The sequence below is a fragment of the Lipotes vexillifer genome, unplaced genomic scaffold (assembly GCF_000442215.2).
Source record: "Lipotes vexillifer unplaced genomic scaffold, Lipotes_vexillifer_v1.1 scaffold770, whole genome shotgun sequence".
Lineage (NCBI taxonomy): Eukaryota > Metazoa > Chordata > Mammalia > Artiodactyla > Lipotidae > Lipotes > Lipotes vexillifer.
Window position 1 is genome coordinate 33,493 of NW_006798803.1, and position 24,900 is coordinate 58,392.

The 24,900-nt window shown below is 38.6% G+C and overlaps 1 protein-coding gene across 1 annotated transcript in view; it reads right to left on the reverse strand.

Moving 5' to 3' along the window:
* Positions 1–460: 460 nt before the first annotated feature.
* LOC103090211 (glycine receptor subunit alpha-3) overlaps positions 461–24,900 on the reverse strand; it is a 164,206-nt gene continuing 139,766 nt past the window's right edge. The window contains 3 exon segments of the mRNA XM_007471116.1: positions 461–739; positions 16,309–16,353; positions 18,647–18,790. Of these exon segments, the coding sequence (XP_007471178.1) occupies positions 461–739; positions 16,309–16,353; positions 18,647–18,790 (468 nt within the window).

Consider the following 24,900-nt stretch of genomic DNA (forward strand, 5'->3'; position numbering starts at 1 on the left):
AAGCCTCAAACTACTGATTTTTTATCTTCAACGTTTCCCCTTTTTCCTTTTCCAAAGTTTTCTGTGCAAATTTTACTTTTGTGATATTTAATATTGAATTAAAAATCAAAGAATTCCAAAGTAGTTTTCACATGTACAGTTATGTGATATATTAGATACAAACACATTGACAGTAATACTTCCACTTGTACGATTTACTGTGAAAAAACAGATAATCTTAAATTAATATGAAATAGAATCCCTATAATATATATATTTTGTATCCATTAAAGTACTCAACTGCCTCATGACTTTGCATAGCAAATCATAATAATACCTTTCCATATGCCACATATGACAAATGGTCATCATTTGTACACCACACACACACACACACACACACACACACACACACACAGCCCTATGGCAAAAAACCTTCCTTCTGAGTTGACAGTTTGCACACTTGCACACCCCCAGAGACTTAATCTTGTTGCTGATGAATATCCTCATGCCTAAGAATTTTATAGATAACCCAGTAGAAAATATTAAAAATCAAAAAGGCTAATGGGAAGCAGGCTCGGGAGATGGTGTCAATCTTCTTGGCCCGGTCAATGAAGACCTTCCTCATTTCATCCAGGCTCTTTGGCATTACCTGGACAGGATGGTTTGGGCCCTTTGGAGTCACACCGTCTTTTGTTTGCAGACATGGTCCCATTCCATAGGCTGTGAAACTGAATCGGCTTTCCCTTACCTCATCATCCTGTCATAAGAAAAACATTAGAAAACACTTTAACCCTGAGAAAACCATAATTCAAAAAGAGTCATGTACCAAAATGTTCATTGCAGCACTATTTACAATAGCCAGGACATGGAAGCAACCTAAGTGTCCATCGACAGATGAATGGATAAAGAAGATGTGGCACATATATACAATGGAATATTACTCAGCCATAAAAAGAAATGAAATTGAGTTATTTGTAGTGAGGTGGATGGACCTAGAGTCTGTCATACAGAGTGAAGTAAGTCAGAAAGAGAAAAACAAATACTGTATGCTAACACATATATATGGAATCTAAGAAAAAAAACAGGTCATGAAGAACTTGGAGGCAAGTCGGGAATAAAGGCAGAGACCTACTAGAGAATGGACTTGAGGACAGGGGAGGGGGATGGATAAGCTGGGACAAAGTGAGAGAGTGGCATGGACATATATACACTACCAAACGTAAAATAGATAGCTAGTGGGAAGCAGCCGCATAGCACAGGGAGATCAGCTCAGTGCTTTGTGACCACCTAGAGGGGTGGGATAGGGAGGGTGGGAGGGAGGGAGACGCAAGAGGGAAGAGATATGGGAACATATGTATATGTATAGCTGATTCACTTTGTTATAAAACAGAAACTAACACACCATTGTAAAGCAATTATATTCCAATAAAGATGTTAAAAAAAAGAAAAAAGAAAGCACTTTAGTCATGGAATAGGGCATGTATAACAGGCATTTCAGAACCATAACTTAAGCTTTATCATGATAAATGATAACATTATTATAATGAAAAGGTAAAGCATATAAAGGTGAGTTGCTTTTCTTTCCTATTCAAGTTTTATTGATTTATCCTGCTGCATCACACAGACGTGTTCATTCAATGAAACACTCAAGTGTTATGTTTCAATGGAAAAATTAAATATTCTGGTATTGTCTACATATTGCTAGAATATCTAAATAAATTGAGCAAGAAAAAAATCTATTTGGATATTATATTATATATGTTCATGTACTAGATTTTTTTCACATCATGTGTTTAAATGTGTACATATATGATGTCAAAGGGAAAATACCATGATCATAGTTTGAATTTTTCTTTTTCATGGAGGCAAACACTTTAATGCCTGTTTCCTACAATTTCATGTTACTTCATTGGGAAATACAATCTAGATGGACAACACTGCTTGGTTATTGTTATTCTCACTTGATGTTTTATACTAACCCATTTGGCATACTATCAGATGGCCAGATATTCTAGTTCATATACTATTACTTTTAAGGCACATTGGTTTTGTTGAGATTATGAAGGAAATCGGGCAGAAGTTTCATGTTAAAGAAAATTATAACTTACCATGGTCCTAAAAGTATTGTTATTTTTCTCTAAAATGTTGCAAATTGAAGAGAATTCTCCATGTATATATATGAAAAAAACAAAATTTAAAGAAAAAATTACCTAATAAAAACATGATAGGGCTTCCCTGGTGGCGTAGTGGTTGAGAGTTCGCCTGCCAATGCAGGGGACGCGGGTTCTAGCCCTGCTCTGGGGAGATCCCACATGCTGTGGAGCAGCTGGGCCCATGCACCACAACTACTGAGCCTGCGTTCTAGGGCCCGCCCGCTGCAACTACTGAAGCCCGCACACCTAGAGCCCGTGCTCCGCAACAAGAGAAGCCACCGCAGTGAGAAGCCCGTGCACAGCAACGAAGAGTGGCCCCTGCTCACCACAACTGGAGAAAAGCCCGCGCACAGCAACGAAGACCCAACGCAGCCAAAAATAAAATAAACTTATTTTAAAAAATGATAAATGAAATGTGTTCATGATAGGAAAATATGGTATTTAATCCTTTATAATGAAATTCATTAATGAATAATTTAATGCATTTGTTTAGAATGTAACTGTAGATAACTGCCAATTAATTGGATTTTTGCTACTAAAATTCAATGTTTAAAAGATGACATCTTAAAAAGTTGTTACAGCTCAATTTTTATGAAAGTACTGTGATGGTAACATAAGAGTTAAAAGTAATTAATTGGCTCAAACTCTTGAAAATTTATTTTAGGTCTGTGATAGTACAGGCCTAATGAACAGTATATTACAAACTATGAAAGCGAAAAATGGAAATTTAAATGGATTCTAAAATTGAGAAGATGATCAAAGTTGATGTAATAATGTATGAAATAGTTTTTTGGGGAATTAGGAAATAAGGCAATTATACCTGAAAAACAGAAACATATAATTACTGGAATATATCTCAACTGTAAGATGTATAAGCAATTGAATTTTGAGGAAACAAGTCTAAAATAAAAGCTGATGATCCAAATTACATGTAACTGTTGCAATCTTACAAAAATTGGAAATTGGTTTTCTAGTGGTCTTTAATAGGGATGTTCATTTATACTGCCAATGTTTTTAGCCACCATGGAAATGTTAAGGCTAAGTAACTGTTTTCTTTTTATTGTCTTTATCTTTATGGGGAAGTAATTGATACATCACCGTATAAGTTTAAAATATACAGCATGATGGTTTGACTTACACATATTGTGAAATGATTACCATAATAGGTTTAGTGAACATCCATCGTCTTGTATAGATACAATAAAAAGAAAAGAAAAAAAATTCTCCTTGTGATGAGAACTCTTAGGGTCTACTCTCTTCACAACTTTCCACTATATCATACATGATATATCTTACAGCAGTGCTAACTCAAGTCATCATGTTGTACATTATGTCCCTAGAACTTATTTATTTAAAACTGGAAGTTTGTACATTTTAACCACCTTCCTCCACTGTCCATCTGTTCTGGAGAATTGAATATTTTCAGACTTTTAGAGAGCCTCCCACATACACACTTGTCTCAAAACAGAGATTTGAGATTTAAGATTTAACATACATAGTTAACAACTATATTTTCTCAGTTGGATCTTTCCAGCAAACTGTGAGTAAAGGGGTAACACCAGGCCTGGCTGTTGAGAACTGCAGAGAAAGACCTAGTTTTTCCAGCATGATTTCCTTGAAAACAGGAATGTGGAGTTTTCTCCCTTTACTGTGGCACCTGCCCTGGGGGAGCAGTTCAGTGGCCTGAAGGCTGGAGGGGCCGGGGGGGGAGAAGCTCTTGAGTCGCTGTTGGACCTCCCCATGAAATGAAGATGCTGTGTCTGGCATGTCACCTGCCTCGCATGCTCCTAGAGGACCAAGTAAACGGAATATTAGGTTAAAGCCTATTGTGTCTGGAGGGTCTGATTGACAGTTTGAACCTAAAACCACAGTGGTGGTGACGGAAGGAGACCTGGCTTTCAGATCCTTTCAGACTCAATGCAGCCAAAGGTTCTGGGAGGGAGTTCTGATGACAACATGACCCTGACCCTCCCTGGGTTTGAGGTTGCAAAAGCTCCACAGAAAATACTGGGGATAAATCATACTGTTGGGATATGGATGACACACACATATGCCCTGTTGAACTGGCAGATGGATGATGAGTGAGATAAAACCGAAGGGAAACAGGGTCATAAAACTGAGGAGAAAGCGGCTTTGTCTCCTATTAACTGATTAGCTTTGTGCAGCTAAAACCACTTGGGGGAAAGAGAAACCAGAGCAAGCACATCAAGCAGCTTTGCAGCCTGTGCTCACGATGAAAGCACAAGTCCAGTGGGGACTTGGAGGGACACCGCACTTTGTCTTGATGTCACTCCTCTGCCACCCCAGGCAAATGACACTTGAAACAAGTGACTACAGTGCAGCCCTGTCCAGTGGAAATATAATGGGAACCACCAACGAAAGCTATGTTGAGCTATGTGTGTAATTTTAAATCTAAACTTTACATTAGCTACATTTAAATTAAAAGAAATAGGCAAAATTAATTTTAATAGTATATTTTCCTTAACTCACTATGTCCTAAATATTATTCAAACGTTGACTCAAGTAGAAATTAAAGGAGAAATTTTGTGTTCTATATTGCATACTAAGTCCTTGAAATCAGTGTGCACTTTACATTTACAACACCCCTTAATTCAGACTCCATATTTCTAGGGCTCAACAGCCTCATGGGGCTAGTAGACACCAAACGGGACAAAGTAAATAGGAGCTGGGCCGCTTTGCCGAGAAGGACCAGCAGATATCTGGGCGGTTCACACTTGCCAGGATCTTTAGGTTAATTGACCTAAGAGCTGATAATTTTTCTGCATGCTGCAGCTGAAAAACAACATTTGATGTGAATGCGAACTCCTAACTTGCTGCAATGTTGCCGTTTGGGAATTGCTGGCAGGCGTAAATTCAAGGACCCTTTTGGAGTGGGTGAAGCCTGGGGTGATGTGACTCTATGCTGAGAAGGAAAGCGGCCTGTTGTCTTTCTGCTGTGTACTGGAACAGCCCTGAAGAAGACGCAGCTCTCTTAAGGGATGTAGCAAACCTGGGCTGGCCATACAGTAATTAAAATAATAATAATAATAATAATAATAATAATAATAATAATAATAATGCAAAAAGAAAACAAAATGAGCCTCCCCAAACCACATGCTCTGACCTAAACTCTGGTAGACACAGTGATTCGGGGAGTCCCCCAGGCCTGGGTTCCTAGGTGGCTCTCTTTTGGGGAAGGCAGGAGAGTATATACAATTCATGGACACGTTTACTCTTGCAGCTGACATGCTGGGTTTCACTGAAGGAAAAAAAAAATCTGGGCCATTCAGAAGAAAGAACTTGGCCAGAGAAGACTCTATCAGCTCTCTTTAGGTGGCTTTCAAGACACTGAGTGAAAAGAGCGAAAATTGACAGGATTCCTATGAAAGATTTCCTGGCACGTTGTCGCCAGCGGTGGGGAGGGGGGGAGGGGGGAAGAAAATCTGTTCTACTTCCGGCAGCTGCTTCCCTTAAGGAACCCTGTTAAATCTGGCACTTTCATCTCGGAAGTTAATCTAGTGGTGCCAATGGGAATGCAAACAAAAGGTACTGACGCGGTGGCTGAATTGACTGCATCTGCGAAGACACAGAGAAGCCTGCCCACGAAGGCCAGGGTCTCCTTGTCCAGTTCTGAGTGGGGTCCCAGGCTGTGTGCCATGGTTAATGGAGAATGGCCAGGGGTGGTGAACACAGCTCTTTGGGATTGTGGAAGCCAGTGCACCATGAGAAGTAAGACTGCTGGGAAACGAGAAGGTGAAGTTAAGAGCAATGTTAAAAAGCTGGTGGAGCAGAGGAGGCAGAGTGACGCTGTGTTCGTAGGTATCATGGTTGTAGTGAAAACTGCAGATAGGAAAAGAAGGGACTAAGACGTAGCCAGTAGGCGGTATCACCTCTGGCTAAATGTATAACTGGGAAGTATGTGACCGTGGATGAAGGGGCTTTGCCATTTCTGGCGTGAGCCTAATCTTGGGCTGCTGTTCCTTAGCCCAGTTGTAATTGGATGCACTAAAATGGGAGCCCTTAGAATTGCCTAAACCTTCCGCTGGAGTAACTATTGAACAGCACAAGATTCCAGGGAGGTAAAGAAAACTCAGCTCTGATTAAGGACGTGATGGCGTCAGGGGTGCTATAGCCCCTCGTTAACTTTCTCTGGAATAGTCCTGATTGGACTATGATAAAAATAAGCGGGTCTGGAAGGCTGACTGCTGACTACGTGGGTTCACTAAGGAAGTCCCTACAACTGCCTCCACGAGGTGGACGTGGGAAAACCTCTTTAGGAGTTTCAGGACAAAGGAGGCTGGTATGCTTTGGTCCACTTGGCTACATCTTTCCTCTCAATCCCAATCTAAAAAAACCTCAAACAGGGCTTCTCTGGTGGCGCAGTGGTTGAGAGTCCGCCTGCCGATGCAGGGTACACGGGTTCGTGCCCTGGTCCGGGAGGATCCCACATGCCACGGAGCGGCTGGTCCCATGAGCCATGGCCGCTGAGCCTGCGCGTCCGGAGCCTGTGCCCCACAACGGGAGAGGCCACAACAGTGAGAGGTCCACGTACCGCAAAAAAACCACAAAAAACCTCAAACACAGTGAGTCTTCATGTGGTGCAGACCCAACTGTCACCTTACGCTTTGTCCCTTAAGAAAACCTGACTTCCCCAACGTGTCACAACCTGGTTGGAAGCAGTTTGGTCCAAATCATTGTCAGACTAAGTTGGTTAATGATGAATGAGAACTTTCCTCTTGGAGGAGAAAGTCAGGCAAGGTTTGGAAAGTGTAGTAGCACACATGACTAGGTAAAGCTTAAGATTCACACTAGATGCAGCCAAGAGTCAGAGCCCAGTGCCATCAGTGAAGTTTCTGGAAATATCCTGGATAAACCACTAGAGACAATTCACAAACAAGAAAGGACACACTGCTATTCTCCTGGATCCCACTAAGAGGAAAACAGCTTGCAGCACTATTTGAAATCTGGCAGATACATTTTGGCTTTCTATTGGTCATGGTGTACAGAGTGACAGAAAGACAGGCTGAATTTTTTTTTTAAGATTTTTTTTTTTTTGATGTGGACCATTTTTAAAGTTTTAATTGAATGTTACAACATTGCTTCTGTTTTATGTTTTGGTTTTTTTGGTCACAAGACATGTGGGATCTTAACTCCCTGACCAGGGGTCGAACCCACACCCCCTGCATTGGAAGGCAAAGTCTTAACCACTGGACCGCCCGGGAAGTCCCAAGACAGACTGAATTCAAAAGGGGAACAAGGGCCAACTGTAAGACATCTGAGGCAGGCAATAACCCAAGCTGCCTCTCTGAGGCCTTAAACGTCATCAACTGTAGAGGTATCTGCTACTAAAACATGCAGACTGGAGTTTCTGGGAAAAGCTCAATAATAGCACCCTAAGGTGGTTGCTAGGATTCTATACCAGAAAACTAATGCCCTGAGCAGATTAACCTATTTGAATGACAGCTACTGGCATTCTCTTGGGCTCCGGTAGAGACAGTCCCTAGACTAAAGGAATCTGAAGAGTACCAGACTCTATTTAGGTCTAAGATATCTACCATGTCATGCGTGATGTCAAAATGGCATCTCCATTCAAGTTCCCTGATAAAAATGAAAATGACATATTCAGGAACAAGCTAAGAGGAGTAACTTGGGTGAAGTACATCATATGAAAATGTATCCTTTCGACAATGGACCCATGATGGAAGCTACCCAGAGTGGTATGAACCTCATGCTTCTCTTCCCGCTGAGGAAAAACAGGTCCCTTCGTTCACCAATGGAAACTCTCATATGGATGGTCAGGACTCACAGCGTACCTGCAGGGGAATGAGTAGGTAAGTCTACACAATGGGCTGATTTGAGAAGCAGTGAATGTGGCAGTATCACAAGAACCGGTTCTTGATCTCAAAGCTATAGCTTTATATAGCTTTATATCTGGATATTCAGAGACCCCTGGGTCCTGGCCAGTGGCCTTGCATTATGGTCAGGCAAATGAGCCCTTAATTGGGCAGTTAAGAACATCCCAAGGGGGCTTCCCTGGTGGTGCAGTGGTTAAGAATCCGCCTGCCAATGCAAGTGACATGGGTTCAAGCCCTGGTCCGGGGAAGATCTCACATGCTGTGCAGCAAATATGCCCATGTGCCACAACTTCTGAGCCTGTGCTCTAGAGCCCGCAAACCACAACTACTGAGCCTGCATGCCACAACTACTGAAACCTGTGTGCCTAGAGCCCGTGCTCCATAACAAGAGACGCCACCGCAAGGAGAAGCCCGTGCACCGCAACAAAGAATAGCCCCCGGTCGCCATAACTAGAGGAAGCCCATGCACAGCAACAAGACCCAACACAGCCAAAAATAAATAAATAAATAAATTTTATATTAAAAAAACGAAAAAACAATTTCCTCTTGAAAAAAAGGAACATTCCAAGGTGGGAGATGAAATTCCTTATAGAAATCCCAGGGTAGAATTAATTAGGTCATGTAGTCCCCATCTAATTGCCAGCTCAGAAGGGGACTACAGAGCGCCAAGGACATGTCTTGGATTGGTCTTTGATGTAGTCATGGTGGTGTCCAGGCCGTGCAGCAATGGACAGAACATGTCCCTCTGCTGCCCAATGAAGCCACTGATGTGGTCAGAGCTTGTCTGGAATATTAACAAGATAAAGAATTGCTTGAAAATTGCCTTTGGGTTGAATCTCCCGAGGACAAGAGCTAACACACAGCTGGCAGATAGAATGCTTAGGGTCTTTGCCCAAGCCTCTTGGAGGATTCAATGGATTTTAGCAGAAATAGATGGTCCATATTGGGCTTGTTTACACTGTAACAGAAGCCATAGCTGAAAATACTATTAATGGCTTGGAACAGGCACTTTTATATCAGTCTGGGCCCCTGGAATAGATCCCTTTGGAGAAAGGAACACATTTACAAATGGCTAGTGTATAAAATGGCCGAAGAACACAACATAGTAAGGGCATCTCACATCCCATCAGCTCACAGAGCTGAGGTTTAAACAGAAATTGGAAGGAGCAATGAAAACATTATTACTAAAGACAGGATGGCCAGGACATGAAGGGCTGGTTGGTTCACTGGATGAGTGCACAGACCACGTGGGTATGAGCGACAGTAAGGGGGAACACCTTTACAGAGGTTTCTGGTTTCTGGTAGTGGAAGTGTCGGGGGATAGAGAGCAAGGCTGTGACTTAACTCTGTCCCACCTCACAGGTTTTTCTTTTGTATTACCTGATAGCATGGTTTTGGGTCCACGACTGCATTTGCGTTGTCTAGCTGAAAGGATCGTTGCTACTTATGATACTGTATCTGTTTCTTTAGACTAGGAAGCCATTCATGCCCTCTGTAGGTGAGGGAACTAAAAGTCCTGTGTGCTTGAGAAGCTATAAGGCCTCGCACTTAGATGAAGACGCTTTATCTGCTCTCTCTCCTTTTTATCCTACTGTAAAGCTGAGCAAATGACATATGAGATTAAAGTTTATTTCTGGCTTGCAAGTAAGTTGGCCTCCTCAAACCTGTAATCAGAGCTATGGAGTTATACTGACAAAGCCACTTTACTCTGGACATGTGTTTAAATAGAAAATGACACTTTGAACAATTTAAACTTCATCATCTTCATACAGCATTCGTCCATCATAAAAGCTGGTAACAACGTGTAAAATGACCACATTCTATGTACATGCAATAATGACAGTCCAGACAAGGACAATATTTCTCACACTGTGGTCCACTCAGCAGCTGTCTCAGAGTCACTGGGAGGGACTGCTGAGATCCAGTTTTCTGGATCTCAGTTGCGGAGATTTGTACTCATTAACATTTAGGTTGTCCCAGTAATCTGCATTTCCAAGTTCTCTAGGTGATCATAACGCACAATTTGTGGAAACAAAAATTTCCAAGAGGCACAATGCAGCTATCCTAGTTAGCCTGAATTCATAGTGATATAACATTTTTTGAACACCTCTAACACTTTCTAATTTAAATTTTAAGTGGTAGCTTATGAAAATGTACTCTGTAGTGACTTCTGTGTTAGTATAGAGGTATTATTTTATTTTTTAATAATTCCTGTTTTTAAGTAAGGCTGTTTCTAGGAGAGGCTATCTGTAAGGCTATTTATATGACCTGCATCTCTACTCATTTTTAAATTTATGACAGACCTAGGAATACTTTAGGAGTAGACTTTGGACAATTACATTATATAATGTGATTTGGTGCAGTATTGTTTTTTCAAAAGCATCTGGAATATGATTTCACTAACAAATGTATCGCCAGTGGCTTTCCTGTTAATTTTGGAGGTGAAAAAATAGAAACTTTAATTTTAAGTAGAAATATTTCCCTTATTAAAATGTCTCATTCAAATATTTATTTCCTGGCAAAAGTAACAGAAAGCAAGATGTTGAAGGACTCTTGTTCTAAAAAATGAAAATAAATTGGGCATCTGCATCATTTTTTAAAAATGTCTGTGCTATAGGAAATAGTTTTCAACTATTTTATATAGTCACACAAATATATTCGATGGTCCAAATTTAAAATCTGACTCAAGATTGACATTGAAAATGCAAATGTTTTTATCGTAGTTAAGCAATTCCATGGTTTCATCATTTATTGCCAGGGGTCTGGATAGTTCCAGTTATTTAATTCTCAGATTCTTGGTTTCTTATTCTAGGAAAAGATGATTATAGCACTACATAGCAGATTTTTTTAGGGTGAGAAAAATACATACAACCCCTGATAATTGTTGCTATCATATTATCAATATTTTGTTTGTTATAATTGTATTATTATAGACATCACATAATATACAATGTGAAAGAAAAATACAGCTTAAACAATTTTACCATTAGATATTGTAAATCTACAGAAACTAAGCGAGCACTAAAGTTCTGTGTAAAATAGGCCTACCAATTGCTGACTCCCCAGATGGCCTCACACTTGTAGACTTTTCACTAAAAATTAACTGACAGCATAAAACTAGGAGGATCACTTGGCTGCCTCACTGTCTTACTGTTGTGATAGATGGGCTTTGCTCTACAACTGCTGGGATTCTTGCAAATCTAATTCCTGCAATCAAGGAGGCTTTAGTGTTGTTAGTATGTTCCATGAAACAGCACAAATATTTGGGGTGAGCCCATGAGATGAGGCACATGGAGTCATCTTTTTTCTTCAGCAACAGGATCTCAGCTCTACTGGACCAGACTCCAGTCGCTACCCCGGAGAGAGGATGAGAGAAGCAAGGACCCCTGAACTCCAAAACGATCTTATGATTTTTTTTAAATGACTTGACTTTGGGGATCTTTTTGAAGGGCTACACTTAAAATAATAATTTTAAGCATGAATGAAGTTTTTCTATTAGCTCATCATTAATAAGAGATTGCTATACTAGAAGGTGCATTAAGTTATTTTATGACTCAACTAATTTCTGTTTTGTAAAACTCAGTCATAAAATTATCCTGTGTTTATATATGTTCAGAGGTGCAGTGATATTCTTTATTCCAATTAACACTCAAATATTTTTTTGAGATAATTTAATTTTCTGGTGAGGTCTTTAGCTTGGGTTTCTAATGGACTAAAGGCCACAAAAGCAAAGTTTAGACAAACGTCTAAAACTTTTGACTCAGACACTATATGTTAGCCAGTGTTCAACGTTCATAAAATAAAGCCACTTTACAACTCAAAATATAGACAGTAATAAAGATTAAATAGAATGAATTAAAATCAACCAAAGAACGTGGCTGATTAAAAAAGTAAAATTGAAGAAATAGCTTCATTTACCCACAAGTCAATCCTCTTATGCTTCAAACAAGTTAGAAGGGTAGGCAATAAAAAATATAAAAAGCCATTTTGTTAGTGTATAATTCTTTCTACAGGAGGACCTGTTTTCACTAAATATGGAAGTGAGAAAAATGTTTCAGTAATTAAGCAACAATACCATATTGTGAAACATTCTAAGTGCTTTTTCACTTTATTTAGAGAATTATGCCAAAGACTAACTCATGTAACATGCATATTATAACTAGAATTATTACAGAAAGAAAGCCCAAGGGTAAATATAGTCATTCAGTTGAATTGCTTCAACTTTATCACCAAACATAATAAACTAACATATATATGAAACAAGAATTAATTTCCTATCCTCTTAGTCTTCAAAAATAACAATAACAAAAAATATTATTTGTTTGCAGGCCTGGTGAAAGCATGAAGATTGCTAGTGAGAGGTGACAAAACATTAATTATATAAAACAGCATGAGTGATGATTAATTATGTGAATTGCTGCGAGATACAACAGCACTAAATATGTTACTTTCATCCTAATGTTTTTTCCCTACTGGATACCTTTGAGATGTTCTTTATACAATCAAGATGCTAAGTAAATTATCCCAAAGCTTTTTTTGTTTAAATAATTTTCTGTAACTTTTCATTGTCAAGTAGGAAAATGACAAAGGAAGGAAAAGTGAATCGCTATTAATTCCCATTTATATGATTTCAAAGTGTGTAGATTTTGAAAAAATTACTAATAAACAAAACAATGGCTTGGTTTTGACAAAATCAACATCACTTAGAAAATTCTAAGGTAAGGCGAAGTATGTGAATGAATTAAAAGTTATTTTTCTGAAATAAGTATCAGCTTAAAATAAAACCCTCAGTTTAGACAACTATATACATTTCTATATCACTTAAAAATGTAAGGCTTAAAAAAATATAACTATATATGAGGTTAAAAATACTTTAGACTTGCAAGTCTATTGTCAACATAAAATTCCTTGAAATCCCAGGGGAACCTTGCATTTCTTATAGATGACATGAATTAATAATTATGAATTAGCCAAGTTTATGCTTGGCATATTGAATTTAGATTCAGAATCGTTTGGAGATTATTGAATGGTAAAATGTAAGCTTAAAAAGATGAATATTTTAGATGAAATATTATGAAAACATAATACATATATTTTGGGGAATTGCTGAGAAGTCAATGAAATATTTTTTAAAATCCATACATCTATTTCTATTTAATGTGCTAGATTCTTTCATTGCCAACTCATAATTATGGGGCAAAATAAGATACTATATTACAGTGGACAGCGTATATAAAAAGCAGTGTATCTTTAGTTAACTTTGCGATGGAAGCCACTAAAGTGTCACTAAATTAAGTAGAGATTATATTACTTTACTGAATATTATTTTCCTAAAGAGATATTTCAGAGGGGATATAGTTCTAAGAAATAGTTGTGTTTAACATAAACTCAAAATATTTGTTGGCAGGAAATAATTAAATTCTTACAATTTTTGTTTTACTTGAGAAAATGAAATTTCTAACCCCTGTGTATCAGAGTCACTCATATAGAATTTACTTTGAAATTACTGAGAACCTACTTTTTTCTCAGGTATGTATCAAAGAAATTTGTAGGAAGTACTTACCTACTGAAAGAATATCTTCTACTCTAGAATATAGCATAAACTGACCTCAAATGGAAACTTTATTGAATAATTTAGTGTATATGGGTACCATGTTGCTTCCAAGCATGGAGCCTCATCCCTTCAATCAAAATAGTACATGTATATATTTGCATTTGTCCTAAGACTGTAGAGCTGACAAAAGGTACAAGGCAGAAAAATCAATTATTTGTTATTCTTAAACGTTACCTTGAGTTATTTTTGAAGTAAGATAGGACATAAATACATAAATAAATGGAAGTTTTTGTACAGATAGTCAAAATGCAGTCAATTATTTAAAAAAGATAACTATCATGCCTAACAAAATACAAACTTGATAATTATTTTTTGAATCTAGAACTAGTGGTCCATTCTTATTTCATTTGTGTACACAAATAATAATTAATGTACAGTAATAAGTAGGAAGATAGAGGTACTAGAACACCGTGTGTATGTGTTTTCACTCAGCAAACCATTGCAGTATTCTACTGCAGTGCAGAAGCTGCATGAAATGCATTAAAGCAATCCCATATCATCCATATTGCTCAACAAATAACATATGTTTGGAAATATTTTGAAGACTTTATAACCCTCCAGGACTCAAGTAATGACATCATACACGGGAAGAGCAACTTCTAACCAAAATACTTTCGTATCATGCATACACACACACACACACACACACACACAGCCCCGGGGATAAGCACTTATGACAAGGTGCAGCGGTGGGTGATCAGCACGCAGCAGGCTACGACAGTGTGGGGTGGGGAAATTTGGATACAAGAGTGAATGTGCATCCTTTCACAGCATATAAAAGGTTCCCTGGTACCTTCATAGAGGAAAAAGTAAGGTGTAAAAGATTGTATGCAATGCCTAAGCCAATGCTGAACCAACTTAAAACTTTCCTTGGAATACCATGTACATCAGTGTACAGCCCTCTGTTGTGATCAAACTTTCTCTAAGGGGGTGATTTTATTTATTGCCCCTTTTGGCAAACTAAAGTACTAAGAAGAACTCATGCAAGTCAATACTCATGAAAAAGGGCGTGGCATCCACCTTGAGCCCCCTTTTCATTATATTGATTTAAAGATTTTGATTGCTCAGACTGTTTCTAAGCAAAGTGCATAGTTTAAAAAAAAAAAAAAATGAGGAATTCATTCAGCCCAGAAGGCTATTAGGTTGACAAAAATCGTTTTCAAAGAGTGAAAATGATCAACCCCAAATTTGCATGATGATTAGAATATTATAAAACTAAATGGCGTGCACGGATTTCTAATCAACGTATTTGCATTTATTGTATTTTAGAGTGCGTTTGCATTTTCTTAAACGATATTGTAAAAAACCATACTCTTTTTAAAAATATAAGTATTTATTGACTGTTAGTGAAGGAAATCTGATTTTTTTCATCAGAGCTCTTTTTGCATTGTTTTGTAAGGCAATATTTAATTGAATACATGTATTTTATACTAATGCTACTATATGTATGAACTGTTTAGTTACCGAAAATTTAAATATGTACCTTTCCCAAAGAGGCTACTATGGGCTATTATGCAAATTCAAGGCAATTAATTTTTTTTTAATTACCGCTAGGATAATCAAGTAAAAGTAATTGGATCATGTGAATTTTTTTCCACCAGGGATGAAAACTGAAGAAGTAGCTAGCTATGTTGGGAACAACTATGCAATTTTAGTAGAAAAGAAAAACAGTTCAGTGATTATTTAACTAAGGTGTGTAGTAGAACCTTCTGGGGAGGTTTTTTTTGTTTTGTTTTGTTTTTGATATGGACCTTTTTTTTTTTTTGAAAGTCTATATTGAATTTGTTACAATATTGCTTCTGTCTTATGTTTTGTTTTTTTGGCCATGAGGCATGGGGGATCTTAGGTCCCCGACCAGGGATCAAACCTGCACCCCCTGCATTGGAAGGTACAGTCTTAACCACTGGACAGACCTCCAGGGAAGTCCCTGGGGAGGTATTTTAAAATATACCATATCCCAGAAATTTTAATTTAGTAGGCTGGACTGTTTGTATATGATTTCCCAAGCTAAATTCTTGGCTTTTGGTATGTTTAAAATTTAATCACTGAGTGCTATATTATGGACCTCCAAGTCAAGCTACTGATATGCTCTACTGTAGATTACATTTCTAAATATTTAGCCATTATAATTGGACATGTGTCCTTGTGACCTCTTTTTAATCGAACATTTCCGAGGACGCTATCAAAACCAAAATCATTCATTTACTCTAAAGAATCTCAACATGCTTTAACATTAAGAAAGGATGCTTAAGATACACAGACTGGACAAAGCATTTTATTTTTGCCTTATTTTTAGGTCTCTATTTTCTGGCGAGAGGGGCTGTTTTCAGAACTTATTTATATAAATAAATTTCCCATTTATTTTGAAACTAATTTTGTCAAGGCATATGATTATTTCTTCTATGGAGACTATTATAAGATACATGTGATATTTCTGTTTAATATATATTTTAAAATCATTTTGACCAGTTTGGTTAATAGGATGAAAGACAATATTTCAATATCTTTTGATTGAGTGAGGGAAGACAAAGGGAATTGTTAGAAAAAGAGAGTATCCTTAGCTGAAGGGGGTTGGTGGTTGTTCAGCTTTAAGTGTGCAAGGGGCTGTGTTTCCCCACCAAACACTGCCTGAGTGCACAGTATGCTGTCTGCATTTTTACCAATGACCACATTCCTCTACTTAGAGTTAAGAAAGTGAATTTACCGTGTCTGAGAAACGGTAAAACTTCTCCAATGCAAAAGCTTCTGTCTGTGGGAAGGTAAAGTGGACCAAAAGGGATTGAGAAACCAGAGATAGATGATTAAAATCATAGATGATTAAATATAATTGCACAATTGGTTTTAATTGCATAGATCATCTTAACATACATATGTATCAATTAATAGATTTTCACATATGCAAGGTATCCACCCCCCAAAGTATGAAGTGAACTTAAAAAAAAAAAAACACTGGATTTTTTTTTTCCTGCACTAAATCTTAATTACAATATTTGCTCCCCGAATATTTCAAATAGTGATTAGAAAATAATCAGGTGTAACTATTTTTGCATTTTGATACTTTTCTAGAGTGCCAATCACTAGAAACATTAATCTTGCTGTCTTTCTGTGAGCCAAAGAATAAGGGGTGTCAAATATTTTTATCCCAATACACTTACGGGTGGTAAAATTGGATAAAGAGCTGCTTTGGTAAGGATTTTTTTTTTTTTTTTTTAAGGAGAAATCAGAATTCAGTAACTAAACTTGTAGCCTGTTATGTTATCCATTAGCTACTCTGACTGCTGGATGTGTGGTGGGTGCAGAAAATGTCTGAGCTCTCAGACCTCGCTTTGGACACCACATGTGAATGACTTCCCATTTCTGGTGTTTGCAGCACGTGGCTGATACATCCTACATGTAGGAAGGAGAAAAAAGGTAGAGAAATGAAAAATAAATGTAAAAAGGTGAACCAAAATTAGAGGGGGAAATAAGTGTTGCTTTACTTCTGATTCATGTTAGAAGGAAAAAATAGTCTTAATCAGTTATTAATGGGGAAAAAAGACAACAGCTTCACCCTGTGATACAGAATGCTTTGTTCTGTTACAGTGCTTCAGCCTGCGCCAGGTATCATATGAAAGAGAGGAGCAAATAGGCAGTAAGGGAGGGAGAGAGAAGGGGGAAAGAGAGAGAGGGAGGGTTGGGCAGAGTGAGAAAAGTATAAGGAAACCAGCAGACTGGGAGAGGTGGGGGGCAGGAGATAAAGAAAAGTTAATCTCTCCATAAAAATATATGTTAATGTATAAATGATGTGCTTTAATATTTATAAAAATTTGATCAAATGCAAGCCCTGGCATTGTTTCTTCTGTCCACCGTGTTACCCAGACTAGTGCAATGCTGAAATTCCTCCCATGCTACAGCGAATTGGGGTATTTATTGGAGCAGGTGATTATTCTGGGGAGTCAATTAGACATGATTGGATAAGTTACTGCCTTAGAATATGTTTAATACTGAGTAGGCTTTGCACTGGGAGATCATGGCTTAGAGCTTCTTAAAAAATTGTATAAAATATATAAATCACAGTCATTCAGAAACCATAAGAAATTCCTTAAAAAATTAAATCCTTAAAAATGCACACTACATATAAACCAGACTATTAATTTTAAGAGTTGAGAATGTTTTGACTTAAATATTTCAGTATTTTGGATTCTGGCCACAATTTCTCCTGTAATATACAACTTTGATTATTTCTCTATTGATTAAGAGACCATTTGCTTTCAAAATGTCAGCTGGCACATTCACATTAAAAGATATGCTGGTTGATAGAGACTCTCCCTTGCAGAAAAGGAAAGGGGCTAATTGAAATTATGTAAATATAAAGGGAGATGACATTACAAGTCTTAATAGAGGGGAACAACTGCCATCCTGTACTTACAAATCCAATTAGGAAATTACTTCTACAATTTCATGTGGTCTCCCAATGATGCTCTAAATAAAATTTCTTCTGGGTTTGACTCATCAAGTGATAGCAAGGCAAAGATAGACCTTATTGTGTTTCGAGTAGGGATTCAGAAGAAATGTCTTAAAAACATAAAAGTATACATAAAAAGGAGACCACAGAGTTTTACATCAACATTATAGTATTAATAAATAGGTGATATTTGATGGAAACAATTAAAGGAATTAGTTCAAAAAAAGGTACAACTTTAAGAGCTATATTTGTTGACTATGTCAAGTAAAACCATCAGAAACACTGCAACCTTGCAAATAAGAAATAATAGATTTTGTTAGTGGAAGCAAAAAATGGTGTCGTTCCAGGACATACATTAGAAAGAGGTTGATAAAACTCTCATGTCACCAGATCTGCTGTGTAAAGTATAGTTCGATGTTACCATTTTCTCCCTGAGGCTATTTTTGACAATGTAAGTTTCAGCTGGACAAAACCAAAGGGACATCATTTCATTTAGTCCCTGTCCCCATTTCCTCTCTGTACCTCCCTACTAAATATGCCAAATTCACTTTCCAGGGAGAATTGTATCCCAGAGAACTTAATGCATTTAATCGCCTACCCTATTCTTTCTCTTTCGTCGAAATCTCAGAAGTTCTTTATGTTGTCTTGATACAAAATTTACAGCTGCATATTCCAGTAGTGCTGAAAACACGAAAAGGAGACACACTGCCATCCAAATGTCAATAGCTTTGACATACGAAACCTAGCCAGGAAAGAAACAGCGAGAAAATTGACTTGTTACTTCCACTGAGCACAAGAATGGCCATCTGAATTATACTATTTATATACCAGCTTGGGGGAAAAAAGCAATGAAGTAACATTTCTTTTTTTTTTTTACTTAAAACATTTTTTTTACTTAAAAATTTTTCAAAAATTAATTCTGCAAGTTTTATGTTTTAGTCATACATTAAAATGTGTATTTTTTCCTAATAAGTTTTTTCAAATGAAGCTAGACCAAATGTATGATGAAAGAAAATAAGGTGAAATGTAATTTTACCTTCAGGGTAGAACAGTATCATGCTTGGTAAGTGTGCAGTAACACTGAAATATACCTTTAGGGTAGCAGAATGCATGAAAAAGTATGAAGTAATATTGAAACATAGATAATGCTGTTGAACTTGTAGCTCCTTATTTTCTTCATTAAAAAAGCTTTTTATTTTGAAATAATTTTAACCCTACAGACACTTTGCAAGAACAGTAAAAAGAACTCCCAAGTTCTGCAGTTGTTAACATTAAGTTACATTTCTCTCCCTCCCTCCCGCCCTCCTTCCCTCCCTCTCTCTCTCTCATCTCCATCTTTATATGCTTTTCTGCCTGAATTATTTGAGTGTAATATGCAGACATGATGCCCTGAACGTTATGTGTTTTTTCTAAAAAAAAGGATACTCTCCTACATACACCCAGTTAACCCTTCAGGTCTCAAGCTAAACTTCGCCCAAATCCAGTTCAGAATCCCAGGAAACCTGTGCTTACCTGAACACATTGCATTGTAATTGCTTGTTTCTTGTTCTCTTTCTGTTTAGAGTGTGAAGTCTCTGAGGACAGATGACATCTGTTTTGTCCTCCACCACAGTGTTGTTTGACCCATGTGTGCATATTTGCTTAGTGAATGGGCAGATAAATGAAGGTGTAAAATGGCAAAACACGGGGAAAAGTGAGCCATAGGCGATGAGTCATATGGAAATTCACTTTCTGGAGTGACACTCTGGTAATACCTTGGAATTAACTGATTTTCTTTTCAAAAGAGGTGTCAACTTACACCACATCCAATGGTGTCAACTTACATGTGAAATATGCCAACAAAGGGACCCTCTGTATCTCCTCCTGCATCTTTCTTTTTTTTTTTTTTTTTTTTTTTTTTTCTTGCGTTATGCGGGCCTCTCACTGTCGCGGCCTCTCCCATTTGCGGAGCACAGGCTCCGGACGCGCAGGCTCAGCGGCCATGGCTCACGGGCCCAGCCACTCCGCGGCATGTGGGATCCTCCCGAAACGGGGCACGAACCCGCGTCTCCTGCACCGGCAGGCGGACTCTCAAGCACTGCGCCACCAGGGAAGCCCGCATCTTTCTTTTCTAATACCTTTATTGGAGTATAATTGCTTTACATTGTTGTGTTAGTTGCTGCTATATAACAAAATGAATCAGCTATACATGTACATATATCCCCATATCCCCTCCCTCTTGCGTCTTCCTCCCACCCTCCCTATCCCACCCCTCTAGGTGGTCACAAAGCATGAGCTGATCTCCCTGTGCTATGCAGCTGCTTCCCACTAGCTATCTGTTTTACATTTGGTAGTGTATATATGTCAATGCTACACTCTCACTTCAGCCCAGCTTACCCTTACCCCTCCCCGTGTCCTCAAGTCCATTCTCTACGTCTGCGTCTTTATTCCTGTCCTGCCCCTAGGTTCTTCAGAACCACTTTTTTTTTTTCAGATTCCATATATATGTGTTAGCCAACGGTATTTGTTTTTCTCTTTCTGACTTACTTCACTCTGTATGACAGACTCTAGGTCCATCCACCTCACTACAAATAACTCAATTTCATTTCTTTTTATGACTGAGTAATATTCCATTGTATATATGTGCCACATCTTCTTTATCCATTCATCTGTCGATGGACACTTAACTTGCTTCCATGTCCTGGCTATTGTAAATAGAGCTGAAATGAACACTGTGGTACATGACTCTTTTTGAATTATGGTTTTCTCAGGGTATATGCCCAGAAGTGGGATTTCTGGGTCATATGGTAGGTCTATTTTTACTTTTTTTAGGAACTTCCATACTGTTCCCCATGGTGGCTATATCAATTTACATTCCCACCAACAGGGCGAGAGTGTTCCCTTTTCTCAACACCCTCTCCAGCATTTATTGTTTGTGGATTTTTTAATGATGTCCATTCTCACCAGTGTGAGGTGATAACTCATTGTAGTTTTGATTTGCATTTTCTCTAATGATTAGTGATGTTGAGCATCCTTTCATGTGTTTATTGGCAATCTGTATATCTTCTTTGGAGAAATGTCTATTTAGGTCTTCTGCCCAGTTTTGGATTGGGTTGTTTGTTGTTTTGATATTGAGCTGCATGAGCTGCTTTTATATTTTGCAGATTAATTCTTTGTCAGTTGCTTCATTGGCAAATATTCTCTCCCATTCTGAGGGTTGTCTTTTCATCTTGTCTATGGTTTTCTTTGCTGTGCAAAAGCTTTTAAGTTTCATTAGGTCCCATTTGTTTATTTTTGTTTTTATTTCCATTTCTCCAGGAGGAGGGTCAAAAAGGATCTTGCTGTGATTTATGTCATAGAGTGTTCTGCCTATATTTTGCTCTAAGAGTTTTAGAGTGTCCGGCCTTACATTTAGGTCTTTAATCCATTTTGAGTTTACTTTTGTGTATGGTGTTGGCAGTGTTCTAATTTCATTCTTTTACATGTAGCTGTCCAGTTTTCCCAGCACCACTTATTGAAGAGGCTGTCTTTTCTCCATTGTATACTCTTGCCTCCTTTATCAAAGATATAGTGACCATATGTGCGTGGGTTTATCTCTGGGCTTTCTATCCTGTTCCATTGATCTGTATTTCTGTTTTTGTGCCAGTACCATACTGTCTTGATTACTCTAGCTTTGTAGTATAGTCTGAAGTCAGGGAGCCTGATTCCTCCAGCTCCATTTTTCTTTCTCAAGATTGCTTTGCGTTTTTGGGATCTTTTGTATTTCCATACAAATTGTGAATTTTTTTGTTCTAGTTCCGTGAAAAATGCCAGTGGTAGTTTGATAGGGATTGCATTGAATCTGTAGATTGCTTGGGTAGTATAGTCATTTTCACAATGTTGATTCTTCCAATCCAAGAACATGGTATATCTCTCCATCTGTTTGTATCATCTTTAATTTCTTTCATCAGTGTCTTATAGTTTTCTGCATACAGGTCTTTTGTCTTCTTAGGTAGGTTTATTCCTAGGCATTTTATTCTTTTTGTTGCAATGGTAAATGGGAGTGTTTCCTTAATTTCTCTTTCAGATTTTTCCATAGGAATGAAGAGATTTCTGTGCATTAATTTTGTATCCTGCTACTTTACCAATTTCATTGATTAGCTCTAGTATTTTTCTGGTAGCATCTTTAGGATTCTCTATGTATAGTATCATATCATCTGCACATAGTGCCAGTTTTACTTCTTCTTTTCCGATTTGGATTCCTTTTATTTCCTTTTCTTCTCCGATTGATGTGGCTAAAACTTCCAAAACTATGTTGAATAAGAGTGGTGAGAGTGGGGAACTTTGTCTTGTTCCTGATCTTAGTGGAAATGCTTTCAGTTTTTCACCATTGAGAATGATGTTGGCTGTGGGTTTGTCATATATGGCCTCTATTATGTTGAAGTAAGTTCCCTCTATGCCTACTTTCTGGAGAGTTTTTATCATAAATCGGTGTTGAATTTTGTTGAAAGCTTTCTCTGCATCTATTGAGATGACCATATGGTTTTTCTCCTTCGATTGGTTAATATGGTGTATCACGTTGATTGATTTGCATATATTGAAGAATCCTTGCATCCCTGGGATAAACCCCACTTGATCATGGTGTATGATCCTTTTAATGTGCTTCTGGATTCTGTTTGCTAGTATTTTGTTGAGGATTTTTGCCTCTCTGCTCATTAGTGATATTGGCCTGTAGTTTTCTTTCTTTGTGACATCTTTGTCTGGTTTTGGTATCAGGGTGATGGTGGCCTCATAGAATGAGTTTGGGAGTGTTCCTCACTCTGCTATATTTTAGAAGAGTTTGAGAAGGATAGGTGTTAGCTCTTCTCTAAATGTTTGATAGAATTTGCCTGTGAAGCCATGTGGTGCTGGGCTTTTGTTTGTTGGAAGATTTTTAATCACAGTTTCAATTTCAGTGCTTGTGATTGGTTTGTGTATATTTTCTATTTCATCCTGGTTCAGTCTTAGAAGGTTGTGCTTTTCTATGAATTTGTCCATTTTGGATATCTTTACTATCATTACTCTGAATTCTTTTTCAGGCAGACTGCCTATTTCCCCTTATTTGTTAGGTCTGGTGGGTTTTTACCTTGCTCCTTCATCTGCTGTGTTTTTCTGTCTTCTCATTTTGCTTATCTTACTGTGTTTGGGTCTCCTTTTCACAGGCTGCAGGATCGTAGTTCCCGTTGTTTTTGGTGTCTGCCCCCAGCAGGTAAGGTTGGTTCAATGCGTTGTGTAGGCTTCCTGGCAGAGAGGACTGGTGCCTGTGTTCTGGCGGATGAGGCTGGATCTTGTCTTTCTCTTGGGCAGGACTGTGTCAGGTGGTGTGTTTGGGGTGTTTGTTAACTTAGTATGATTTTAGGCAGCCTCTCTGCTAATGGGTGGGGTTGTGTTCCTGTCTTGCTAGTTATTTGGCATAGGGTGTCCATCACTGTAGCTTGCTGGTTGTTGAGTGGAGCTGGGTCTTAGCATTGAGACGGAGACCTCTGGGAGAGCTCTCGCTGATTGATAATACATGGGGCCAGGAGGTCTCTGGTGGACCAATGTCCTGAACTCGGCTCTCCCACCTCAGAGGCTCAGGCCTGACACCCGGCCGGATCATCAAGACTTTGTCAGCCACATGGCTGGCATGTCTTCAGAGTTGGAGAAGCTGGCCTGCAGTGGCTGTCCTTCTGTGCTGCACATTAGAATCACCTGCTTCTTCCTTGTTTTGCCCCAAAGGCAGTGTTCCACAGCAAAAAGGATTAGCCTTGAAAATAGTCACAGCTCTGCGATGGCTTTTCTTTTCCCCTTTGTGCTTAGTCAGGTTTCACTTGCTCACAGGGGGCCACGTGCAGAGGCCTCGCACCCAGCTCTTCTGACGGGAGTTACTAGTGCGGAATGGCTGCTGCCAACACCTCAGCTCAGGCGGGCCATGTCAGTCCTCCTGCATCTTAAGTGTGACTTCTACTGATCAGAATGACCTCTACTGAGCAAAGAGATGTATGCCTTCAATTTATTCTAGTGCTGTGCTGAGTGTCCAGCTGTTTGTAAAGTGTAGATTTAAATCTCATGAGTTCCGCAATGATGTCTCAGAAATTTCTGGTTGCCCTCAAATACATACAGTCCTGGAAGATATAATACAGCTTTCAAAGGCACAGTCTCAAGCTACACCCTTCCTGGAAGAATATAACTCATAGAGTGCGTGTGCATTTTTTAACAACCTGGATCTATAATAACATGACCAAAGAGATTAAATCAGATATTTAACTTCCAAATGAACCTGATGACTGTTTTCAATGACAATAGACCTATGCAAACATCATCTGTGCAGCCAGCCTTCTGCTGCCTGTGATCTGTACCTGAGCGTTGAGCCTGAAAAGTCTATTTTCCTCATCCTCTCCTGACTCCTATCACCAACTTCAACTCTCTTTCTCCTCCATCGTCGCTGCCCCTCCGCGGACAGCAAGCACAGGCCCTGGGAAGTTTGGAACTCTAGCGCTAGTAACTTCAAAATAAAGCAGCAGTTCCTACGCCAACACGTTCACGATGTATTCACAACACACGACTCACTCCCTCTGTGACTCAGAATGTCACCTTCTTTCCATCCGCTGTCACCTCTGTCCTTTGGGGCAGTCTCACTCTAAGCCAGCCCATCCCTCTGGACCATCTTGCTGAAGTCCCATCGTCCACCGTGCTGTTGGAACCCTGACTCTATTTTAAGCAACCATCTCTCCTCAGTGTGACTCCTTGGACATATGAGTATGAGAAAATGAAACCTGAATATCTGCTAATTAGATGCACCAGGCAGGAAGACTGTTGTCTTGGAAACCAATCCAAAGCCACGTGTGGAAGACCACCTCCTTCTCAAAGCACGCT